General features: G+C 40.9%; 1 protein-coding gene across 1 annotated transcript in view; it reads left to right on the top strand.

The window, feature by feature from the left end:
* Window positions 1–15350, top strand: part of LOC126281495 (mitochondrial genome maintenance exonuclease 1-like) — a 54455-nt gene extending 39105 nt beyond the window's left edge. Inside the window, exons 4-5 of the mRNA XM_049980502.1 lie at window positions 2371–2544; window positions 15147–15350. Coding sequence (XP_049836459.1) covers window positions 2371–2544 — 174 coding nt within the window. The 3' untranslated portion in view covers window positions 15147–15350. The remainder of the gene's footprint in view (window positions 1–2370; window positions 2545–15146) is intronic.
* The last annotated feature ends 6434 nt before the right edge of the window (window positions 15351–21784 follow it).

Below are 21784 nucleotides of genomic sequence, written 5' to 3'. Positions count from 1 at the left end.
CATAGTGGGTACGCATGTAACGCACGCTACTGCTTCTCTCTTTCTCTTTCCCTCCCTCCCTCCGTCTCTCCACCCCCCCCCCCCCCCCTCTCTCTCTCTCTCTCTCTCTCTCTCTCTCTCTCTCTCTCTCTCTCTCTCTCTCTGACTAAAGTGTGAGTGAGAGTAGTGGAGGTTGCACATGGGAAGGAAAGGAGGGTGACAGTTATGATGTAGGAGACTCCTGAGAAAACACTGAACAGGAGGATGGATATACACTATGTGATAAAAGTATCCAGACACTTGGCTGAAAATGACTTACAAGTTCGGCGGTAATGCTGGAATTCAGTATAGTGTTGGCCCACCCTTAGCCTTGATGACAGCTTCCACTCTCACAGGTGCCGGCCGGTGTGGCCGAGCGGTTCTAGGCCCTTCAGTCTGGAACCGTGCGAACTCAACGGTCACAGTTTCGAATCCTGCCTCAGGCATGGATGTGTGTGATGTCCTTAGGTTAGTTATGTTTAAGTAGTTCTAAGGTCTAGGGGACTGATGACCTCAGATGTTATGCCCCATAGTGCTCAGAGCCATTTGAACTATTTGAACCACTCTCGCAGGTATACGTTCAGACAGGTGCTGAAAGGTTTCTTGGGAAATGGCTGCCCATTCTTTATGGAGTGCTGCACTGAGGAGAGGAATTGATGTCAGTCAGTGAGGCCTGGCAAGAAGTTGGTGTTCCAAAACTTACCAAAGGTTTTCTGTAGGAATCAGGTCAGGAATCTGTGCAGGCCAGTCCATTCCAGGGATGTTATTGTAGTGCAACCACTCCTCTACAGGCTGTGTATTATGAACAGGTGCCCGATCATGTTGAAAGATGCAATTGCTATCCCCGAATTCATCAGTGTAGGTCTGTGCTGTGATAGTACCACACAAAACAACAAGGGGTACAAGTCCCTCCATGAAAAACGAGACCACACCATAACACCACTGCCTCCGAATTTTACTGTTGGTACTACACACGCTGGCAGATGACGTTCACCGGACATTCGCCATACCCACACCCTACCATCGGATCGCCACATTGAGTACCTCAGTTTGTCACTCCACACAACATTTTTCCACTGTTCAATCGTCAAATGTTTACGCACCTTACACTAAGCGAGGTGCCGTTTGGAATTTTCCGGCGGGATGTGTGGTTTATGAGCAGCCGCTTGACCATGAATTCCATGTTTTCTCTCCTCCCACCTAACTGTCATAGTACTTGCAGTGGATCCTGATGCAGTTTGGAATTCCTGTGTGATGGTCTGGATATGTGTCTGCCTATTACACATTACGACCCTCTTCAATTGTCAGTGGTCTCTGTCAGTCAACAGACGAGGTCGGCCTCTATGCTTTTTTGCTGTATGTGTCCCTTCACGTTTCCTCTTCACTATCACATTGGAAACAGTGGACCTAAGAATGTTTGGGAGTGTGGAAATCTTATGTACAGACGTATGACATAAGTGACACACAATCACCTGACCACATTCGAAGTCCGTGAGTTTCGCTGAGTGCCCCATTCTGCTCTCTCACAATGTCTAATAACTGCTGAGGTCGCTGATATTGAGTACCTGGCAGTAGGTGGCAGCACAATGTGCCTAATATGAAAAACATACATATTTGGGGGGTGTCCAGATACCTTTAATTGCATAATGTATGTACCAAATCCATACTCAGTCACGTTGATTTGCATGAGTTCTCCTACATGAGAACAGGCTAAATGGCACCTGTCTCTGTATCAGAAACACCACAGGTGCTGTAAGCATTAACTTAATTTGAATTGGGGGTAAGTAAAGGTCATGCAGCAGACTAACTTTAGGAAATCTCTATAGAGATAAAGGAGTTTGCATGAACAAACACACTGGTTGGACTTAAAGTTTAGTAATGAGTTTTTTTGTTACAGTCAGATGGTAGGCAGTAGGGTACATATCATTATTTTTGTAGAGCTGCTCAACTGAAATTTGACAATCTTGTATTTAGCAGTGATGATATTTGCTGTTTTAACATATGCTCATGTGCATTTGTAACCATCAGTGTTGTGTTTTGTATATGTGAAACCTCAGTACAAGAAGGTAATCATAGTAGAAACAATGAATAACATTTAAGAATCATGTGCACAGATCACGAAGAAACTTCTTATACATTTATTTGTAACTGCTTGCTTTTTGAAGAAAAAAAATAATGATTCATATTTGTGGGTAATGTGTGTGACACATGTATAGTGAGTCAGTATTGAAGTGTTCATTTTTTGTATGTTGTATTTTATACTGATAGGAAGTAATTACTTGAAGTAGACATTTCCCCATGGAAGAATATGATGAGTGTCATTTCATCTAACATTGTATATGCCTGATACAGGTACAAGGTGGTCTCATTGTGGTTGCTTATAGTGATGGCTCCCCAGCTAATTTCTTTATGCTGTCAGTTGATGATTGCCAGAAGTACTGGCAGCAGTGGCTTGCACGTCTCCAACAGTACTGGCTGCGAAACAAAGAGGTGGTAGAAAATGCTGTTCTGGCAGCAGCTGAGTAAGTAAGTACATGTTCCACCTAACAATTTATAAAATTCAAAACTTCACCATTAATTAAGTAGTCTGAAAATTAGACACATTTATTGTTTAGTAGATGATGTAACTTGGGTGTGTGGCATACTGTTTCATTTGTAGGCGTTGATTTTAGATGTTTTAGATGTTGGTTAGATAATGGATGGGACAAATGTACTAACCAGTCAAGAAAATGTCTGTTTATTTTTACATAGGCAACAATATGTGAAGGCTTTGAAAGGTAACTTATTAAGAACTTCAGGGAGAACCATTAGTTTCATCTTAGTGATGATTAAAAGGGTCAGCCAAGGTGATTCTCAATGTCCAACCCATGTATTCATGCCATGCAGCTGTTATTACTTGTAAGTCGTCTTTATAGCTTATTTGCGGCAATAGATATGGACCAACAGAGACTGATATGGGTGGGATCTCAGTGATACATATTGCAGACACCATGTGTGAATCAAAGTTTACTACCCTTTCAATTAAATGTATTGTGGGTCATACAACGTCTGACTGACTGTTTAATGAAAGTATTTTCTTCTTCATCCCAGTTCCATTTACATTATTTCTGCTTCTTTTTCAAATGTTGGCCTGTAATGTTTTAGGCTCATAAAATATCGTAGACTCTGCTATAACCCTGTACATAATTCTTTAATATGCACCACAGCACCAGGACACTGATGCTCTACACTTTGAATATACCACTAATGGCCTCTGCACATGCCCTCTACCACAGGTTACCTGCGGTGGACTGCATGACTTGTGCACATGGCATGGCATTCATAACACCATCTACCAGAGCCCTCCACTTTATAAGCACTGTGCAACAGGCATTCTGCCTCATATTGTGTTCCTGTTTATTGTTAGCAACTGCTTGTATCAGTACCTGGATTGTTTCCGTGTTTATGTCTATGTTCTCAACTGTTCTTCGCTTGTATGAGGTAGATGAATAAACTTTGCGTAATTGTGGCTGTACTGTTGTTTGTGCCTTACGTTATCACAAATTCCGTTACTACATCTGGTACAGCAACTGTATGTAGAATATTTGAATTAAAAAAGGTCTTGCTTACAATATATTAACCACATGTTTTGCCTTTGTGAGGAGTCTTCAGATTATCTTAAAATTTTCCTTTTACAATATTTAAAAAACATAAAAAGGTTCTCTGTTATATTGAAGTATGCCTTAGATCAGATGAACCTGCAGAGAAATTAATAAAATTGTTCCAGTAGGCCAGAATGGTGCAGTGGTAGGACCACACTCTCAAAAAAGTACACACATTTAAACATAATACACAGAGATGCCAACATATGCCATACTCCTGCCTTGAAGTTACAGTGGCATTGATATTGTATTATGTTTAAATGTGGACACTTGCTCTTGACCAAGAGAGATGGTGCAGTGGTTAGCATTCAGGAGGATGACCGTTTAAAGCCACGATCAGCCATGCTGATTTAGTTATTCCGTGATTTCCCTAAATCTCTCCAGACAAATGCGAGGATGGTTCTTTTGAAAGGACATGGCTGATTTCCCACCTCATCCTTAAATCAGTTCAAGCTTGTGCTCCGTCTCTAATGGCCTTGATGTCAACAGGACATTAAACACCACCCTTCATTCTTACCCTTTTGTGAGTGTGGTCCTATCATTGCACCATTCTGGCCTACAGGTACGACATTATTAAGGTCTCTGCAGTTTCATCTGATTCAACACGTGCTTGAATCTAGCACAGAGACATTTTACAGTGGTTAAAATTTTGTGAAAGAAAACAATTTTAAGATAATCCGAAGGTGCCCCATGAAGGCAAAATGCATATTTGGTAAAAAAATAAATTGCAACTAAGATTGTTTTTAATTCAAATGTTTTAGCCTTTGCTGAGGATCCACATCATTTCCTGAGGTATCCAAACTTTTTCAGACAAAATGAGTCAAAATTAATACATAAGACAATTGGTTCAGAAATCTTTTTCTCCTGACACAATTGTCATTCCTGCTGAAATAAATTCCTTGTGTACTGATTTGACTCACATTGATCATTGCAAAATATGTAACGACAGACAAACTGTGCACATTTGTGGTAACACTGCACAAAGTTGTCAACTTATAATGTTGACTCCACCTTTTGTGTCATCAATGCAAGTCTTTGTTCCTTCCAATATAGTAATGGACATTTTTCTTGAGTACTTTGTTGTCGTCATCATCATCATCATCATCATCATCATCATCATCACTGCCTTTTTTCTTTGTTTATGAATCTCCCAGCCAAACTAAAACTTCATCATCACAATCTGTGTCCATTTCACCTACAAAATCCTCTTTAACTTCATTATTATCCATTTCAAACAATTTACATTTGATTTCTTCAATATGTTTAATTTTTTGTTGTTGTGGTCTTCAGTTCAGAGACTGGTTTGATGCAGCTCTTCATGTTGCTCTGTGCTGTGCAAGCCTCTTCATCTCTGAATAGATACTGCAACTTACATCCTTCTAAATATGCTTAGTGTATTCATCTCTTAGTCTCCCTCTTATGCTTCCCTCCAATACTAAACTGGTGATCCCTTGACACCTCTAAATGTGTTGTACCAACAGATCCCTTCTTCTAGTCAAGTTGTGCCCCAAATATCTCTTCTCACCAATTCTCTTCAGTACCTGCTTATAAGTTACGTGATCTACCCATCTTATCTTCAGCACTCTCTTGTAGCATCACATTCCAAAAGCTTCTATTCTCTTCTTGTCTAAACTATTTATTGTCCATGTTTCACTTTCATACATGGCTACACTCTATACAAATATTTTCAGGAGAGACTTCCTGTCACTTAAACCTATACTTGATGTTAACAAGTTTCTCTTCTTGAGAAAAGCTTTCCTTGTCATAGCCAGTCTTCATTTTATATCCTCTCTACTTTAAGTGTCTCATTTCTTAATCTAATTCCCTCAGCATCACCTGATTTAATTCAACTACATTCCATTATCCTCGTTTTTCTTTTGTTGGTGTTCATCTTATGTCGTCCTGTCAAGATACTGTTCACTCCGTGCAACTACTCTTCCAAATCCTTTGCTGTCTCTGACAGAATTACAATGTCGTCGGCAAACCTCAAAGTTTTCATTTCTTTTCCCTGGATTTTAATACTTACTCCAAATTTTTCTTTTGTTTCCTCTACTGGATGGTCAATATAAAGACTGAATATTTTTGGTTCAGAAACGGGCGGTTCAGGCAATAAGTGGTGTAAGTTCATGAACCTCTTGTCGACTCCTGTTCACGAGTCTGGGTATTTTGACATTGGCTTCTCAATATACAGGGTGTTACAAAAAGGTACAGCCAAACTTTCAGGAAACATTCCTCACACACAAATAAAGAAAAGATGTTATGTGGACATGCGTCCGGAAATGCTTAATTTCCATGTTAGAGCTCATTTTAGTTTCGTCAGTATGTACTGTACTTCCTCGATTCACCGCCAGTTGGCCCAATTGATGGAAGGTAACGATGACTTCGGTGCTTGTGTTGACATGCGACTCATTGCTCTACAGTACTAGCATCAAGCACATCAGTACGTAGCTTCAACAGGTCAGTGTTCATCACGAACGTGGTTTTGCAGTCAGTGCAATGTTTACAAATGGGGCGTTGGCAGATGCCCATTTGATGTATGAATTAGCACGGGGCAATAGCCGTGGCGCGGTATGTTTGTATTGAGACAGATTTCCAGAATGAAGGTGTCCAGACAGGAAGATTTTCGAAGCAATTGATCGGCATCTTAGGGAGCATGGAACATTCCAGCCTATGACTCGCGACTGGGGAAGACCTAGAATGACAAGGACACCTGCAATGGATGAGGCAATTCTTCGTGCAGTTGACGATAACCCTAATGTCAGCGTCAGAGAAGTTGCTGCTGTAAAAGGTAATGTTGACCACGTCACTGTATGGAGAGTGCTACGGGAGAACCAGTTGTTTCCGTACCATGTACAGTGCGTGCAGGCACTACCAGCAGCTGATTGGCCTACACGGGTACACTTCTGTGAATGGTTCATCCAACAATGTGTCAATCCTCATTTCAGTGCAAATGTTCTCTTTACGGATGAGGCTTCATTCCAATGTGATCAAATTGTAAATTTTCACAATGAATATGTGTGGGATGGCGAGAATCCGCACGCAATTGTGCAATCACGTCATCAACACAGATTTTCTGTGAACGTTTGGGCAGGCATTGTTGGTGATGTCTTGCTTGGGCCTCATGTTCTTCCACCTACACTCAATGGAGCACGTTATCATGATTTCATACGGGATACTCCACCTGTGCTGCTAGAACATGTGCCTTTACAAGTACGACTCAACCCTCTTGACTTTCATTTATGGGGGCATTTCAAAGCTCTTGTCTAGGCAATCGCGGTACCAAATGTAGAGACTCTTCGTGCTCGTATTGTGGACGGCTGTGATACAATATGCCATTCTCCAGGGCTGCATCAGCGCATCAGGGATTCCATGCTATGGAGGGTGGATGCATGTATCCTTGCTAACGGAGGACATTTTGAACATTTCCTGTAACAAAGTGTTTGAAGTCACACAGGTACATTATGTTGCTGTGTGTTTCCATTCCGTGATTAATATGATTTGAAGAGAAGTAATAAAATGAGCTCGAACATGGAAAGTAAGCGTTTCCGGACACAAGTCCACATAACATTTGTTTTTTCTTTGTGTGTGTGGAATGTTTCCTGAAAGTTTGGCCGTAACTTTTTGTAACACCCTGTATATGTTCCGTACTGTCATTTCTTGTTAACAGTATTAGCTTATTCCCAAGAATAAGCAGCTTTCACTTGGTTAATACTCGGCAGAAATAAAACCTGCATTTGGATCAGACTTCCTTAACTCTTGTGCAAAAAGGTGTGCAGTATACTGCTGCATCCATTTTCAATAAGCTACCACTCGAATTCAAAAATCTTAGCAGTAATCCAAGCACTTTCAAATCAAAACTGAAGAGTTTCCTCATGGGTCACTCCTTCTATTCTGTTCAGGAGTTCCTTGAAAAATTAAGCTGATTCTCATTGTATTGTTGGGTTTACTTAAACTTATGGACTGACTTTCTTCAGATTCGCCGGCCGCGGTGGTCTCGCGGTTCTAGGCGCGCAGTCCGGAACCGTGCGACTGCTACGGTCGCAGGTTCGAATCCTGCCTCGGGCATGGATGTGTGTGATGTCCTTAGGTTAGTTAGGTTTAAGTAGTTCTAAGTTCTAGGGGACTAATGACCACAGCAGTTGAGTCCCATAGTGCTCAGAGCCATTTGAACCATCTTCAGATTCATAAACATTTATTTTTATCTGGTATTACTTTTATGTTGTAATTTCATGTACTGAAACGTTCCATGGCCTTGGAGATTTGCTCCTCAATTTGGTCCTGCGGAACTTGACATGTAAATAAAACATAAATAAAATAACATTGTGCTCCCTATATTTTACCCCTGCCACCTTCAGAATTTAAATGAGATTTTTCCAGTCGGCATTGTCAAGACAATTCTCTAAGTCAACAAATGCTATAAACATAGGTTTCTCTTTCCTTAACCTCTCTTCTAAGATAAGTCGTAGTGTCAGTATTGCCTCGTGTGTTGCAACATTTCTACAGAATCCAAACTGATATCCCCCAAGGTCATCTTCTAGCAGTTTTTCCATTCGTCTGTAGAGAATTCGTGATAGTATTTTTCATCCATGATCTATTAAAACAGATAGTTTGGTAATTTTCACACCTGCCAACACATGCTTTCTTTGTGATTGGAATTACTATGTTCTTCTTGAAGTCTGAGGGTATTTCACCTGTCTCGTACATCTTGCTCACAAGATGGAAGAGTTTTGTCAAGCAAAGGCTATCAGTAGTGTTCTAATGGAATGTTGTATACTCCCGGGGCCATTTTTCGACTTAGGTCTTTCAGTGCTCTGTCAAATTCTTCACACAGTATCATATGTCCCATTTCATCTTCATCCTCTTCCATTCCCATAATATTGTCCTCAAGTACATTGCCCTTGCGTAGACCCTCTATCTACTCCTTTCACCTTTCTGCTTTCTCTTCGTTGCTTAGGACTGGTTTTCCATCTGAGCTCTTTTCCATCTGTACAGTAAAGCTGCATGCCGTAGGGAAAAATGGCTACAGTTTCCCCTTTCTTTCAGCCCTTCACAGTACCAGCACAGCAAGGCTGTTTTGCTTGGTGTTACAAGGCCAGATCTGTCAATCATCCAGACTGTTGTCCCTGCAAATATTGAAAAGACTGCTGCCTCTCTTCAGGAACCACGCATTTGTCTGGCCTCTCAACATATACTCCTCCGTTGTGGTCACACCCACGGTACAGCTGTCTGTATCTCTGAGGCACACAAGCCTCCCCACCAATGGCAAGATCTTTGGTTCATGGGGGAGAGGAATTTATACACCATAATGTAACTTGCCATGATTAACTGTCTCTCACCTAAAATAATAAAATCCCTATAACATAACACAGTCAGATGTCGTGTATCAATCTGATACTTGATATTCAAACAGCCATAACAAACGATTAAATGATCAAAACAGAAAATAAATGCCTTTTACAATCTAAAATAGCTGTGTGCTATTTATAAAGTTATGTTGACAACCAAATAAATGTACTCTAAAATGAAGTGGGAACTGGCACAGCATATCAGATTGAGCAATCAGTACCTTTCTTGACACCAGGGCTGTCAATATTATGCTGAACTTCACAGTAATGAAAATGGAAGCTGCTAGTGAGCAGGTATCATTAGTGTTGATTATTGAAGAACACATTGCTGCACTGAAACTGGGACAAAGTCTGGTGTTGCGTAGTATTCAAGTATGAAAGGTGTTGTATTGGAGACAGGCACAATGAAAAAGACTGCTAAACATTTAACCTTTCAGATAAAAAAGTCCTTCTGAAATCACACACACACACACACACACACACACACACACATACACACACACACAAGAGCAAAAGGACAACGTCTGTAGACTGCACCTTCATCTGATATGAGCAGCAGTCTGCTGGGGTGGGTGGTGGGTATAAGGAGGAGGCATGGTGTGGAGAGTAGAATTAATAGCAGGGTAGGGGTGGGGGAAGATGCTGCACTGCATCTGGGAACAATCAGGGAAAGGGATAGGTAGGTGAAGGACAGGGAGTGGTGAATGTTTAGGCTAGGGGGGTTACAAGAATGAAGAACATGTTGTAGGGAGAGTTACCAGCCGCACAGTTCAGAAAAGCTGGTGTTGGTAAAAAGAATCCTGATGGTGTAGGCTCTGAAGCAGTCATTTAAGTGAAGCATATTGTGTTGTACAGCATGTTCAGTCACTGAGTGGTCCAGCTGTCTTTTCACCATGGTTTGGCAGTGGTCATGTACACAGATGGACATCTTATTAGTGCTGATGTCCACAAAGAAAGTGGTACAATGGTTGCAGCTTAGTTTGTAGATCACATGGCTGCTTTCAAAGGTAACCCCTTTGATGGGGTAGTACAGGGTTTGTATAAAAAGTAATGAGACTGATTTTTGCCGATGCAACTGTACTTACAGCACACGCTCACCCAGGGGGATTGGTGGTGTGGGGTGTCTGGCCGAAAATGCGCGGCGTGTCAGTCACCTGCGGACTCTTGTCTCAGCAGCATCATGCATTGAGTGGATTCTTCAGCTGTGGTGCAACATGCAGCAAACAATCGAGCAATGTTACTCCATCAAGGTTTGTGTGAAACAAGGAAAATCAGGTATGGAAAGATTGGATATGTGTTGCCAAGCCTATGGCAATCATTGCATGTCAAAAGTTCAGATTTTTAGGCGGGTGAAGAGCTTTAAAGAGGGCCGGGACAGCTTTGAGGACAAGGACCGCTGCAAATGCCCGTCAACTAGCAAAACTGATGAAAATGTTGACCATGTGTGTGTTTTATTGAACACTGACCATCGTATGAGTGTCAGGATGATAGCAGATGACCTCAGAGCTGATAAAATGACAGTGCACAACATTATCACCAAAGAATTGTCGATAAGGAAGATCTGTGCCAAGATGGTCCCAAAGATTTTGTCAGATGTTCAAAAGCAAGCACGTTTTGACACCTGCGTAGACAATCCCCAGAGCCTTTAAGCTGATTTGGAATTTTTAGATAATTTTATCACTGGAGATGAAACCTGGGTGTTTCAGTACAACCCAAAGACAAAGTGCATGAGAGCCGAATGGCACACGGTGGCATCCCCACATCCAGAAAGGCTCGTGTGAGCAAATCGAAGGTGAAAGCCATGTTGATTGTGTTTTTTGTCATCAGGGGGCATGGTTCATGATGAGTTTGTGCCCCAAGGCCAAACTGTCAATGGTGATTTTTATTGCGAAGTGCTCAAAAGACTGAAAGCCAGGGTCCATCATGTGAGACCAGCCATCACCAGTGATTGGAAGCTGCATCATGACAACACACCGAGTCACAGCTGCTTCATGGTGACCAACTACCTGGCCAAGAAAGGGGTTCCAGTGATTACCCAGTCCCGATGAGGCCCCACCAGACTTTTTTTTGTTCCCCAAACTAGAAAGGCAGCATTGTGAGACCCTGAGGGAGGTCCAAGCTGCCACGACAAGGGCTTTATAGGCCATCCTGGACTCAGCATTTGCAGCAGTGTTTGAAGCGTGGTTATCTCGCATGCAGTGGATTGTTGACTCTCAAGGGTCATACATTGAAGAGTACTAAGCGGTTGTAGTGATATTTACAATAAATTTTCACTCACAAGCTCAGTCTCATTACATTTTATACAAACCCTGTACATGCCTGTGGCAGGACTGGAGCAGGTGGTAGCGGGAGGATGTGTGAGACAGGTCTTGCAACGAGGTATATTGCAGGGATATGAGACTATGGGTTGGGAGCAGCGATGGAGTAAGAGTGGATATGGATACTGCATAGTTTCAGTAGGTAGCAGAATACCACTGTATGAGGAGTGGGCAATATATTCCTCATTTCAGGATAGGATAACAGGTAGTCAAAACTGTGGCAGAGATTGTGATTCGATACTGACTGCTGAGTCACGAGAAGAGTGCCCCTTGTGGCTGGACAGCTGGTATGTGGGAGATGGTAGGTGACTGAAGAGAGAAGGCATGGGAGACCTGTGTGTGGACAATGTTGGTGATTTTGGTCTGTGAAAGCCTCAGTGAGACTCTTGGCAGACTATGAGAAGGACTGCTCACCAATACAGATGTGATAGCCTCAGGTTGCTAGCCTGTAGGGAAGGGACATCTTGGTATGGAATCGGTGGCAGTTGTCAAAGTGGAAGTGTTGGTCATGGTTGGAAGGTTTGATGTAATGGAGGCACGATGTAACCATCCTTGAGGTGAAAGTCAACATTGAGAAAGGAGCTTATAGGATTGGAGTACCAGGTGAAGCAAATGGGGGAGAAGATGTTGATGTTCTGGAGGAATCTTCATAGGGTGTTCTCACCCTCAGTCCAGATCATGAAAATGTCATTAATGAATCTGAAGCAGGTGAGGAGCTTGGTATTCTGGGTAGTTAGGAAGAGCTATTCTACAAGTCCCATGAATAGGTTGCTGTACCATGGATTTGTTTTTGGGTGATGCCTTCAAAGGAAAAGTAACTGTGGGTGCGTATATAGTTGTTCATGATGACCAGGTTTTCAGTGAGTTGGGCATTGGAAAAGGTAATGTTCAATAGCAGCCACCCACCTCAGCAGATTTCTGCTCATGTCAGATGCAGTCACAATCCACAGCCAGTCCCTGGCAGTTGTAGACAGTGACAATGTTTATGAGTTGTGCTTGTGTGATATGTGATGTATTCATCTCATTAAGTACAATTTTCAAATCATTTTATTTGATGTATAGGAGACATGTCAAGGTCTACAAAAGAAACTTTTTTAAGAGAAATACAAAAGTTTACATTATATTTTACATTTCTAAGTTACACCTACACATGTACATAAAGTAATAAATATAATACAATCCCTGTGTTCAGACTGTGAAGCTGTCCTCAATGAATTCATTGACAGAATAATAACACTTTCCACCAGAAGAGTAAAGAGCAATTTTTTCAGTGAACCAAGCTCCATTTTAAATATATTACTGCCTTTTATTTTATTGAAAATTTTTAACCCCATATACTCTGGCATTTGGGCATAAAGTTTTAAACGATGTGTTGGAAGTTTGAAGTTATCTCTGTGGCAAGTGCTGTAGTTGTGGTCAAAACAGAAAGTGTCTAGTGTATGTTGATTTTTGTGGAACACCACCATCTCACATATGTAAAGTGAGGGGATAGATAGTATTTTTAAATTTTTTAACAGTGGTCGACAGGGTCGTCGCCCCCCCCCCCCCCTTTTTTTTTTTTTTTTTTTTGTTTTTGCAAAACACGTTTCTAATTACTTTCTTTTGTAATACTAGGCGCCTAGTGACAATTGCTGAATTTCCCCAGAAGATTATGCCATTACGAATAGCTGACTCAAAGTAGCAGTGATAAACTATCTTTCTGGTATCCATGTTTGTGGCACATGACAAAATACACATTGCAAATGCTAAGAATGTGTGAATGTGTGTTTTCTGTTTTTGGAGGACTTACTGTATGAAAGCTTTAATGTAGCAGTCTGTTTCTGTTTTTGGAGGACTTACTGTATGAAAGCTTTAATGTAGCAGTCTGTTTCATTGTGCCTGTCTGTGACTCAAATGGGTTTACTTAAACTTATAGCTTGACTTTTTTTTGTTAATAAACATTTTATTTTATCTGTTATTACTTTTATGTTGTAATTTTATGTACTGACATGTTCCGTGACCTTGGAGATTTGCTCCTCAGTTTGGTGCTACAGAACTAGATGTATACATAAATAAATAAATAAATACCCAAACTGGTGGACGAGTGTGTCAGCACCACCAGCAGTCATTTCCATTTGTGTAGTGAGATGTTTGATTGTAATCCATTGATCACCTCAAATGAGAGTGTCTGTACTCTCCAACATCACAGGACCCACAGCAGTGTGCAGCCAACCAGCACTTGGGAGATAAGACAGGTTTGTGTGGCCTTGTTTCAGTGATCACAGACTCATTGTGCTTTTGTTCACTGCCAGGTCACCATAGACCTGTGAATATCCGTGATGCTCTGATTTCATTGCTTTGGAAAGTAACATGCATTGTTTGGTGAAATTCGAATTTAAATCTCCGTAACACGAAAAAATGCAGCATACATGTTGCTGCACATCAAAAATCTTTCCAAAAAGTGTTTTTCCCTCCTGGGTTTCGTTTTCTAAAGCGCTGACAAATTCTACGTCTGTGTAGAAAACCATAAACATTCTAATAATTGATAAGTTTTACAGTGCCTAGGAAAAGTATACTGTCACTTAACACAGATAAAGTGTATTTTCATCCAGGAGAAAGTGTATTTCCAACCGGGAAATCTGGGGAAAATGTGGAAATTTTTTTTCCTTGCCCATGTATACACCCTGATGAAATAGCTTGTGAGTGCAATGGCAGGTATAGTGGTTATTCTGTATGTACATTGTGCAGATTATTGATGCTAGACTCGAGATTTGGACAGATCAGCAGCTGTTTGGCATGGCCTCACCAACAATCATGGAATTACTTGTGATAAGACAAAATTCCTGTCTCTTACACTGACATGCTGATGTATTGTCATCGAGGATTCCTCTGCCGCAGACATCAACTTAATTACTGTTAGAGTGTGTAAATTCTTTGGCATTTGTATATTATCTCATTCTTTGGCATTTGTATGTTATCTCCATGATACAATGCACTGATTGCACATATAACATACCAGCACATTAGGTAAGACAGTGTGTTAGTGACTCTGCCAGTGAAGATAGTAATCAAGAATGCAAAATATCATTTAAGCCTCATTTGGCAAGAAATGAACTGAATTTTTTCAAAGAATGTTGTAAAAAGCTACATTTCAACTGTACTCCAGCGTAACCTAAGACGAATGTTGGGATGGTCCCTTTTAAAAGTTTTGTACTGTTTCTGTAGTACTGTCTTTTCTCAAGTTCTCAGTTATGGTCTATCATACTTCTTTTCTATTGCTGAAGTATGTTGTTAAAGTTCCATCCCAATCTGCAGTTTGTGTCTTTCTCACTTGAACTGACCGAGCAAGTGGCGCAGTGGTTAGCTCACTGAACTCTCATTTGGGATGAAGATAGTTCAATCCCGCATCCATCCATCCTGATTTAAGTTTCCCATAATCTCCCTAAATCGCTCCAGGCATATGCCGGTTGGTTCCTTTGAAATGACACGGCCGACTTCCTTCCACATCCTTCCCTAATCTGATGAGACCGATGACCTTGCTGCTTGGTCTCCTCTCCAAAACAATCCAATCCAACTCACTTGAACTGAATTCATAATTTAGCTTTGTATTTCTCTTTTTCCAGTTTCTTCTTCTTCTTTTCTTCCTTTTCTTTCCTTGGTCAAGAAAAAATTATTTCCAGCTCCAATGTTGTAAATTTTATCACCTATTTTGTAGTATTATTTAGTTGTACAATTCTGTAATGTGACAGAAATTAAAGTTACAATAAATACCTTAGCATAATGTAAAATTTCTTATATGTTTTGAGTGCCTTATAATATTAACTTCAGTTCTTTGTTTGTTTCAGGATGAGACCTCTTCAGTTGTGTTCAAAGTTATTATCTCAGCAGCATGTTATTGCTGAATCTATATAGAGGAAGCCCGATCTTATTTTACAAAATATTCCACTAAGTCTTAAATATATTTTGTACTGAAGTTTTGAATGGAATCTCTACATCACAATTTTTGTGACTATAAATCAGTTTATATTGAATAAATGTTATTGTATTTATTTTTTGGCATGTTGGTCTAATTTTATTGCATAGGTTGATTGATGTGTTGGTGGGTATGTTTCAGAATGCAAAGAATCAGAATATGATTCCCATTGTTCATATGCTTTTCTCTGATACTTAAAATGATCTTCACACCTAGCAATGCTTTCTCTATGTGAAATAATACCAAGTTGCTTCAAGGCTTGGATTACAAATTAGTCTGTTAAACAGCTTATAAACATGTGGATAAGCTAGTAAAAGGTTGAGGGAAGATGAGGAATTACATAAAACTGTGCCATTTAAACTAACCTTTTAGTTGAAGACGGCTTTACATTTGTTATCCTACTCATTGTATTCCTTCATTCATAACTGCTAATGAAATACAGTCCCCACCAGCCATTGACTGTAAATGCAGTGCGTTGTCACAGCATCACGTTTTCTGCAGTCACCATCCAAATAACATAATAAAGAAATGTTGATTACCAACTTGTTTTATATGGTACCACTGCACATGTTTCAGACAGCTGGCTATGGTTGCTCATGTTCAACAATGAAGTTACATTGTCAAGGGTGCCCACAACTTGGGAGAGGGGGGGGGGCAGCAAAACCCCCACCCCTTGCTTCCAGGAAAAGGAAAAAAATATATAGTGTATTCAGGTTTTTTTCTTTCAAGAAACGGTTTAAATGGCAGTATTAGGCAGGTTTTTAACAGAGTTGGAACTGAAACATTTTTATGGCTACTTACAAGTTGCCATTCATTTTCCAAAATATTGAAAATGCTTCATACCTCCGGCATAGGCTCTCCCCTCAACCCCCCCTCCCCAATCCCCCAAGGAAAAAACTATCATACAGGTGTTGTTGGTGGCTGTTACTTTGCTTCAGTATTTTGGGATTGTGAAACCTTGTGAATAAGCCCTGAGGCACACATACAAAGACCAAAAGTTAGCAGTTTGTGACACAGGGAACTAAACTATGATAGAACAGACTATGTGCATGTTTGGAGAGGGTGGCAAGGGGGGGGGGGGGGGGGGGCAGCAAGGGTTGACAAAGGCCAAGGAAAATGAGGAGGGTACCTACCTCCATTCGTCCATTCATTCATTACTTTCATGGCCTCCAAGGATAGGAATATACTTATGTAAGAAATGGAATTGGCTGTTTATGGGAGCATAATCATCTGACTAGAGGAATCCAATAACACCATGCCTAATACAAATGTAGATTGTGTGTGACTAATGTAAACCAGTGTCCTCTTGGGTTTGAATTTAGTGTATACTAATGTTATAATTTGCACAACTTCTTTCCCATTGTTCCTCCACACCACAAATCATCAGCAAATAACATTGCTGTCCTCCTATCTCCTACCTCTTTTGCCACATTTGTCCTTGTACAGTTCTTTTATCCACAGCACAACCTTCTTCTTTAGCCCTGTATTTGTTAGTGCCTCCCAAATTACTGCTGGTTACCGTGTTGTAGACGTTCTCCAAATCCTGGAAGACCATCAGTAGATCTATTCTGTACTCATATTGGTGATCCTTCAGTTGTCTCATTGCAAAACATAAGATATACAGTGGAAGCCATACTGTTCTTTTGTGAGCTGCTTTTCCAATGCTTTATGGATTTCTCTCTCCAGAATATTCTCAAAACGTTTTGCTCAATGACACATATGGATAATACCCATGTAGTTTTCAAAATGCTTTCTGCATCGCTTCTTGAAGGCAAATACAAGCATTCCCTTTTTCCAGTCTCCTGAAGTTCTTATTTCCTTCCACACAGCTCTCATAACTTTATACAGCCACTTTTTGTCCACCTCTTCTGTTGCTGTAATCATTTGTGCACTTATTTCATCCAATTTAGGTGGCTAACCTCCTTTCATACCCTTCAGTGTCTCCACCATTTCTTCTTCTTCATCTTCTTCCCAAAATGTTTCTGCTTAGGCAGATCATTCACAGAGCCTCTTATAATCTTGTCTTTTCTCCCACAGTCCATTGTTCAGCATTTCATCCCATTGCAGTTCTCTCTGATTCACATAATCCTTCACTTGGTCTGTCCATCTTGCTTGTGGTCTTTCAGATTCTGTTCATTCCAGAGCTCTTCTTGATTGTCATTCTTTAACCATTCTTTTAATGTGCCCAACCATTTCAGCCTGTTTTTCCCCACAGTTCCTTTTAGGGGATTGATTTGAAGTGTATTTCATATTGTTTCATTTCTTGTATTGTCCCATCTCATCTTACTCAAGATCCCTTGTAGAAAGGGCTTCTCTGTTGCTTGTATTGTATTTGAATCTTTCTGTGTCCAGGTCCAATGTTCCTATCCAGTGATCAAAATTGGTAGATAATATGATATGTATATCATGATCTTTACATTGGCAGGTACTTTCCAATTCCTAATTATATCTGTTCCACAATAATAAAGTTTTGGACAATTTTCTGTCCTCCCTGAAATTCTTCCTTGATGTTTCCTTTCCTCATTAACTTACTTCCTAGATATTTGAAAGCATCTACTTCTTTAATAATTTTTCCATTACAATTTACATCTTTCATTTTATCGTTTTCCCTGCTGATTTTTATTACCTCTCTTTTTGTTAAGCTTATTTCCATGCTTGTTTCTTTAATTACCCTCTGCCATGTCTTTGCCTAGTTGTTTTTCGAATCCCTGCTCGTTGCTTTCCATATTATTACACTGTCTTCATATGCTGTTATTTTCATATTATCTGCTGTTTACCCTCGGCCAACTTTGCTTGTGATGTTTTCCATAACTTTATTGAAGAGTACTGGTGAGAGTACACTTTCCTGTAAAACCCCTCAGTCTGTTCTAAACCATTCTGATTTTTTTTTCCAGCCAACATAACACAATTCAGGCAGTTGTTATACATGTTTCTGATTCTGAGATGCATCTCTTTTGGCAGTTCCAGTCTATTCAGATCTTGGCACAACTCTTTCCTTCTAACAGTGCCATTTGTCTTTGTGTATTTATGAACATAACTGTGATATCTTTCCCAAATTCCCATTTTTTCCTACCTGTCTGGCTGTAAATAAGGCACCTATAGTTTATCCTCAAGTTGAAAGTTCTGATTATTGTTCTCTTAAATACAATTCAACCTCGTTCTTGACTTTCCTAAAAATTATCTTTTCAAAAATCTTCATGCAGTGGCACAGTAATGCTATTTCTATGTAGTTCTCACTAAATGCTATGCTACCCTTGTTAATAAATAGGTACAATAATTGTAAATGTCCAATCATAAGGAATATCCCCATAGGTCCTCACTATTCCCATTATTCTATAGAATCACTGAATTCTGATAGCTCCCATAGCTTCGATCATTTCCACCGCGATGACATCTACTCCAGGAGTTGTGGCATTTTTCATTTCTAGTATAACTTTCTCTACATTCAACATCTGCAGGTCTCTTCCTATTTCACCAGGTTGTTTATACATCCTTTCCACTGTAATGGTGTTATTTCTTTCATCTCCCTCTATTTCTTTCCATACATTCAAAACCACTACTTCCTCCCACTCAGGCTTTCCTTCTTTGCTGATGACAGTTGCAGTATTTTCTTTTTTCTTCCTTCTGTCAAGTAATATGTGGTATAACACGTCTTTGTCATCTGTAAAATTCTCTCTGTCATCCGTAAAATTCCAGCTACACAAGTAAAGATGATGCATTGAGTTGCAGACAGGCATGATAAAAGACTGTTACATATAAGGTTTTGGCCAAAGTGTTCTTCAGAAAAATAGAAATGCACACACATTCATACAAGCAAGCACACATCACACCCGAATGGCTGCTACCTCCAGCCACATTGCAACAGAAATGTGTTGAATGGTGCGGGGAATGGGGAGGGATAGCACGGTACAGGTGGGTGAAAAGGAATCAGTGCTGACTGGCTGAGCATGTAGGCTGACAAGCACAGTATTGAGAGGCTTTGGGGAAGGAATTGGAGGGAGAAATGAGGGGTGGAAATGAGAGGAGCAGGGAAGGGGAAAAGACTGGTGGATGTACTGCCAGAGAGAACCCACCAACAGTACCTGCATTACAACAATTGGCATCCCTTCCACACTAAAATATCGCATCCATGTAACCCGGCTAACTGAAGATGATATATCTACAGTGATGGGAGTTCCCTTGCCCAGTATGCTAAAGGTCTCACAAAGGCCTTTACAAAGAGACACTATCCCCACGACCTAGCCCACAGCCAGATTTCCTGTGCCATATCCCCACACAACCTCAATCCTTCCACCATCCCCAAGAACCAGCTAAAAAGAAGCACCCCCTTCATCACCCAATACCACCCTGGACTGGAACAACTGAACCACATCCTTCATCAAGGCTTTATTATCTATCATTGTCTCCTGAAATTAGGGAAATCCTACCCAAGATCTTTCCCACTCCTCTGTTCCTCATTTTCCCCTCTCTCTCCCTCCCTCACAACTTCCTTACACTGCAGTTTTCAGCCCTGCCCTGCCACTTCCACTCTCTACATGATCTGCCAGGCAGTGCCAATCCCTCTTCTCACACATGTAGCCTGCTATCACTTCCCCTTCATCACCCTGATTGATATTGTTGCTCCTGATCAACACATTTCTGTTGCAATCTGTCTGGTGTGGCTGGAGATTGCAGCCATGTGTGTGAGAGGCATGCTTGCTTGTGTTAACGTGTATATGTGTTTCTCTTTTCTGAAGAAGGCTTTGGCCAAAAGCTTATATGTAACAGTCTTTTCATCGCCCTGTCTGCAGATCAGCATGCCATCTTTACAGTGAGTAGCAATACATCCTTTCCATAATGTTGGTAATCCAACCTGAACTTTCCTATGAACAGAAGTGATTGGAGTTAATGCCACACCTAATGTTGAGCTAATCAGATAAGAGTAATGGTGATGTTGGCACTGACGCATTATATCTTTAAATTCTACTGCTTATTTTATGACGGAGTCCCAGTACAATGCTGTGCGGGTCAGTATCTTCATTTCTTTTATGACTGTTACTAAATTGCATTCTGCTGCTTCTGATACATAGTTCTCTACTTTTTTATGTGTGTATTCCTCTCACCATACAGTTACACTTCAAATGAACTGGCTGATACACTTAACATCACTTAAGTCATTCTATACCAGGTGTACCACAAAAGCTGTGTGTTGGACATAGAGAAGTGAATTAGACTAGCTGTAAAAACTGACTTCATATAAGGGACAGTGCTTTAAGGGCCAATGCTCCAATCACTATTACTTCTATTTGATTGGTTAGACAGTGAGTGTGACATTGCCTTCTGCCCCTCGTGTAGCAGCATTAGCTGGAGTGATATGACCACTGTGAAGGGGTGAGGAGCCATTCTTCTTATCTGTCAGCATGGCATACTTGTGCCTCCACATGGGTATTGTGGGTCCCATGGCTGGCGACGGAACAGGTGCCCTTTCAAGTTCAGAATGGCTAACAAGGTAGTGTGAATTCTAGAAAACTCTATTATGTAATGGTGGTGGTCATCCCTGAAAGTCATGCAAGCTGCATGGAAGGCAGCGTGCAGACAAAGTGCACCACTGGTGGCAGTGGTGGCTGCAACAAGATGAAACTGGGGCACCATTCTTGCAGGCTGGTCTAACTGTGGTTAGCACAGCAGGTGGTGGCTAGGCAAAGGATTCACTGGGTTGCACAGGCAACCTGACAGCATCAAACCTTAGTCCCAAGGAGTATGGGTGGGAGCAGGCTGGAGGAGACTGTCTGATCCAGCACACAGGTCCCTTGCTTTTTGTCACAGAACACTTTTTAGATTCCTTCATTGACTCTTCTTGAACTTCTTTATACTTCACCGCTAACAAGTCTTCAGACCTGCACATTTGTAATGTTCTGGCACTGAGTTAATTTGCTGTCTGGCGGCAATGGCACATATCATTGGTTGACAAAACTACTGCATTGATGAGTCATTACTGAACTCTTGCACACATGTTGATGCAACATGTGAGGCAATTTGCAGTTTTCCGTCTAGTCAGCCATGTGCCTTCAGGATAGTATGCGGATCACTGTGTCCCTAAATTCTTCAGTATCATAGTAATTCTGCTTGCACTGCAATGGCATTTAGGGAGCTTTTGCATTGTGCCACTGTTGTCTAGCAAAGGCTTTAGTGGTTGTTTCATCCAATACTTGTAGCTATAAGTGGATTGTTTGTATTGTTGCCTCGGATGATAATTACATGAAATATTTGTCAGGATTTGTAAGCGGTGGGTCATTGAGGTACAGCAATATGCAAAAACCGAGAAGTAAGTTTAAACAGTTTTATTAACAAAAGGCTGATTATAAAATATGCATGCTACGCACACCCATCATCACTGTGCCTGACATCCTAACAGCAGCTAATTACAGTCGTATCAAAAGGCTCCATGTTGAGCTAAGAAAAGAGACATATTCACGCCCGAGGCCATGGTAGTTATCCAGTGTGCTGCGGACGGCGGCCAATCGCTTACTA

This window comes from Schistocerca gregaria, chromosome 7, assembly GCF_023897955.1.
Source record: "Schistocerca gregaria isolate iqSchGreg1 chromosome 7, iqSchGreg1.2, whole genome shotgun sequence".
Lineage (NCBI taxonomy): Eukaryota > Metazoa > Arthropoda > Insecta > Orthoptera > Acrididae > Schistocerca > Schistocerca gregaria.
This window is presented reverse-complemented; position numbering and strand designations above follow the sequence as displayed.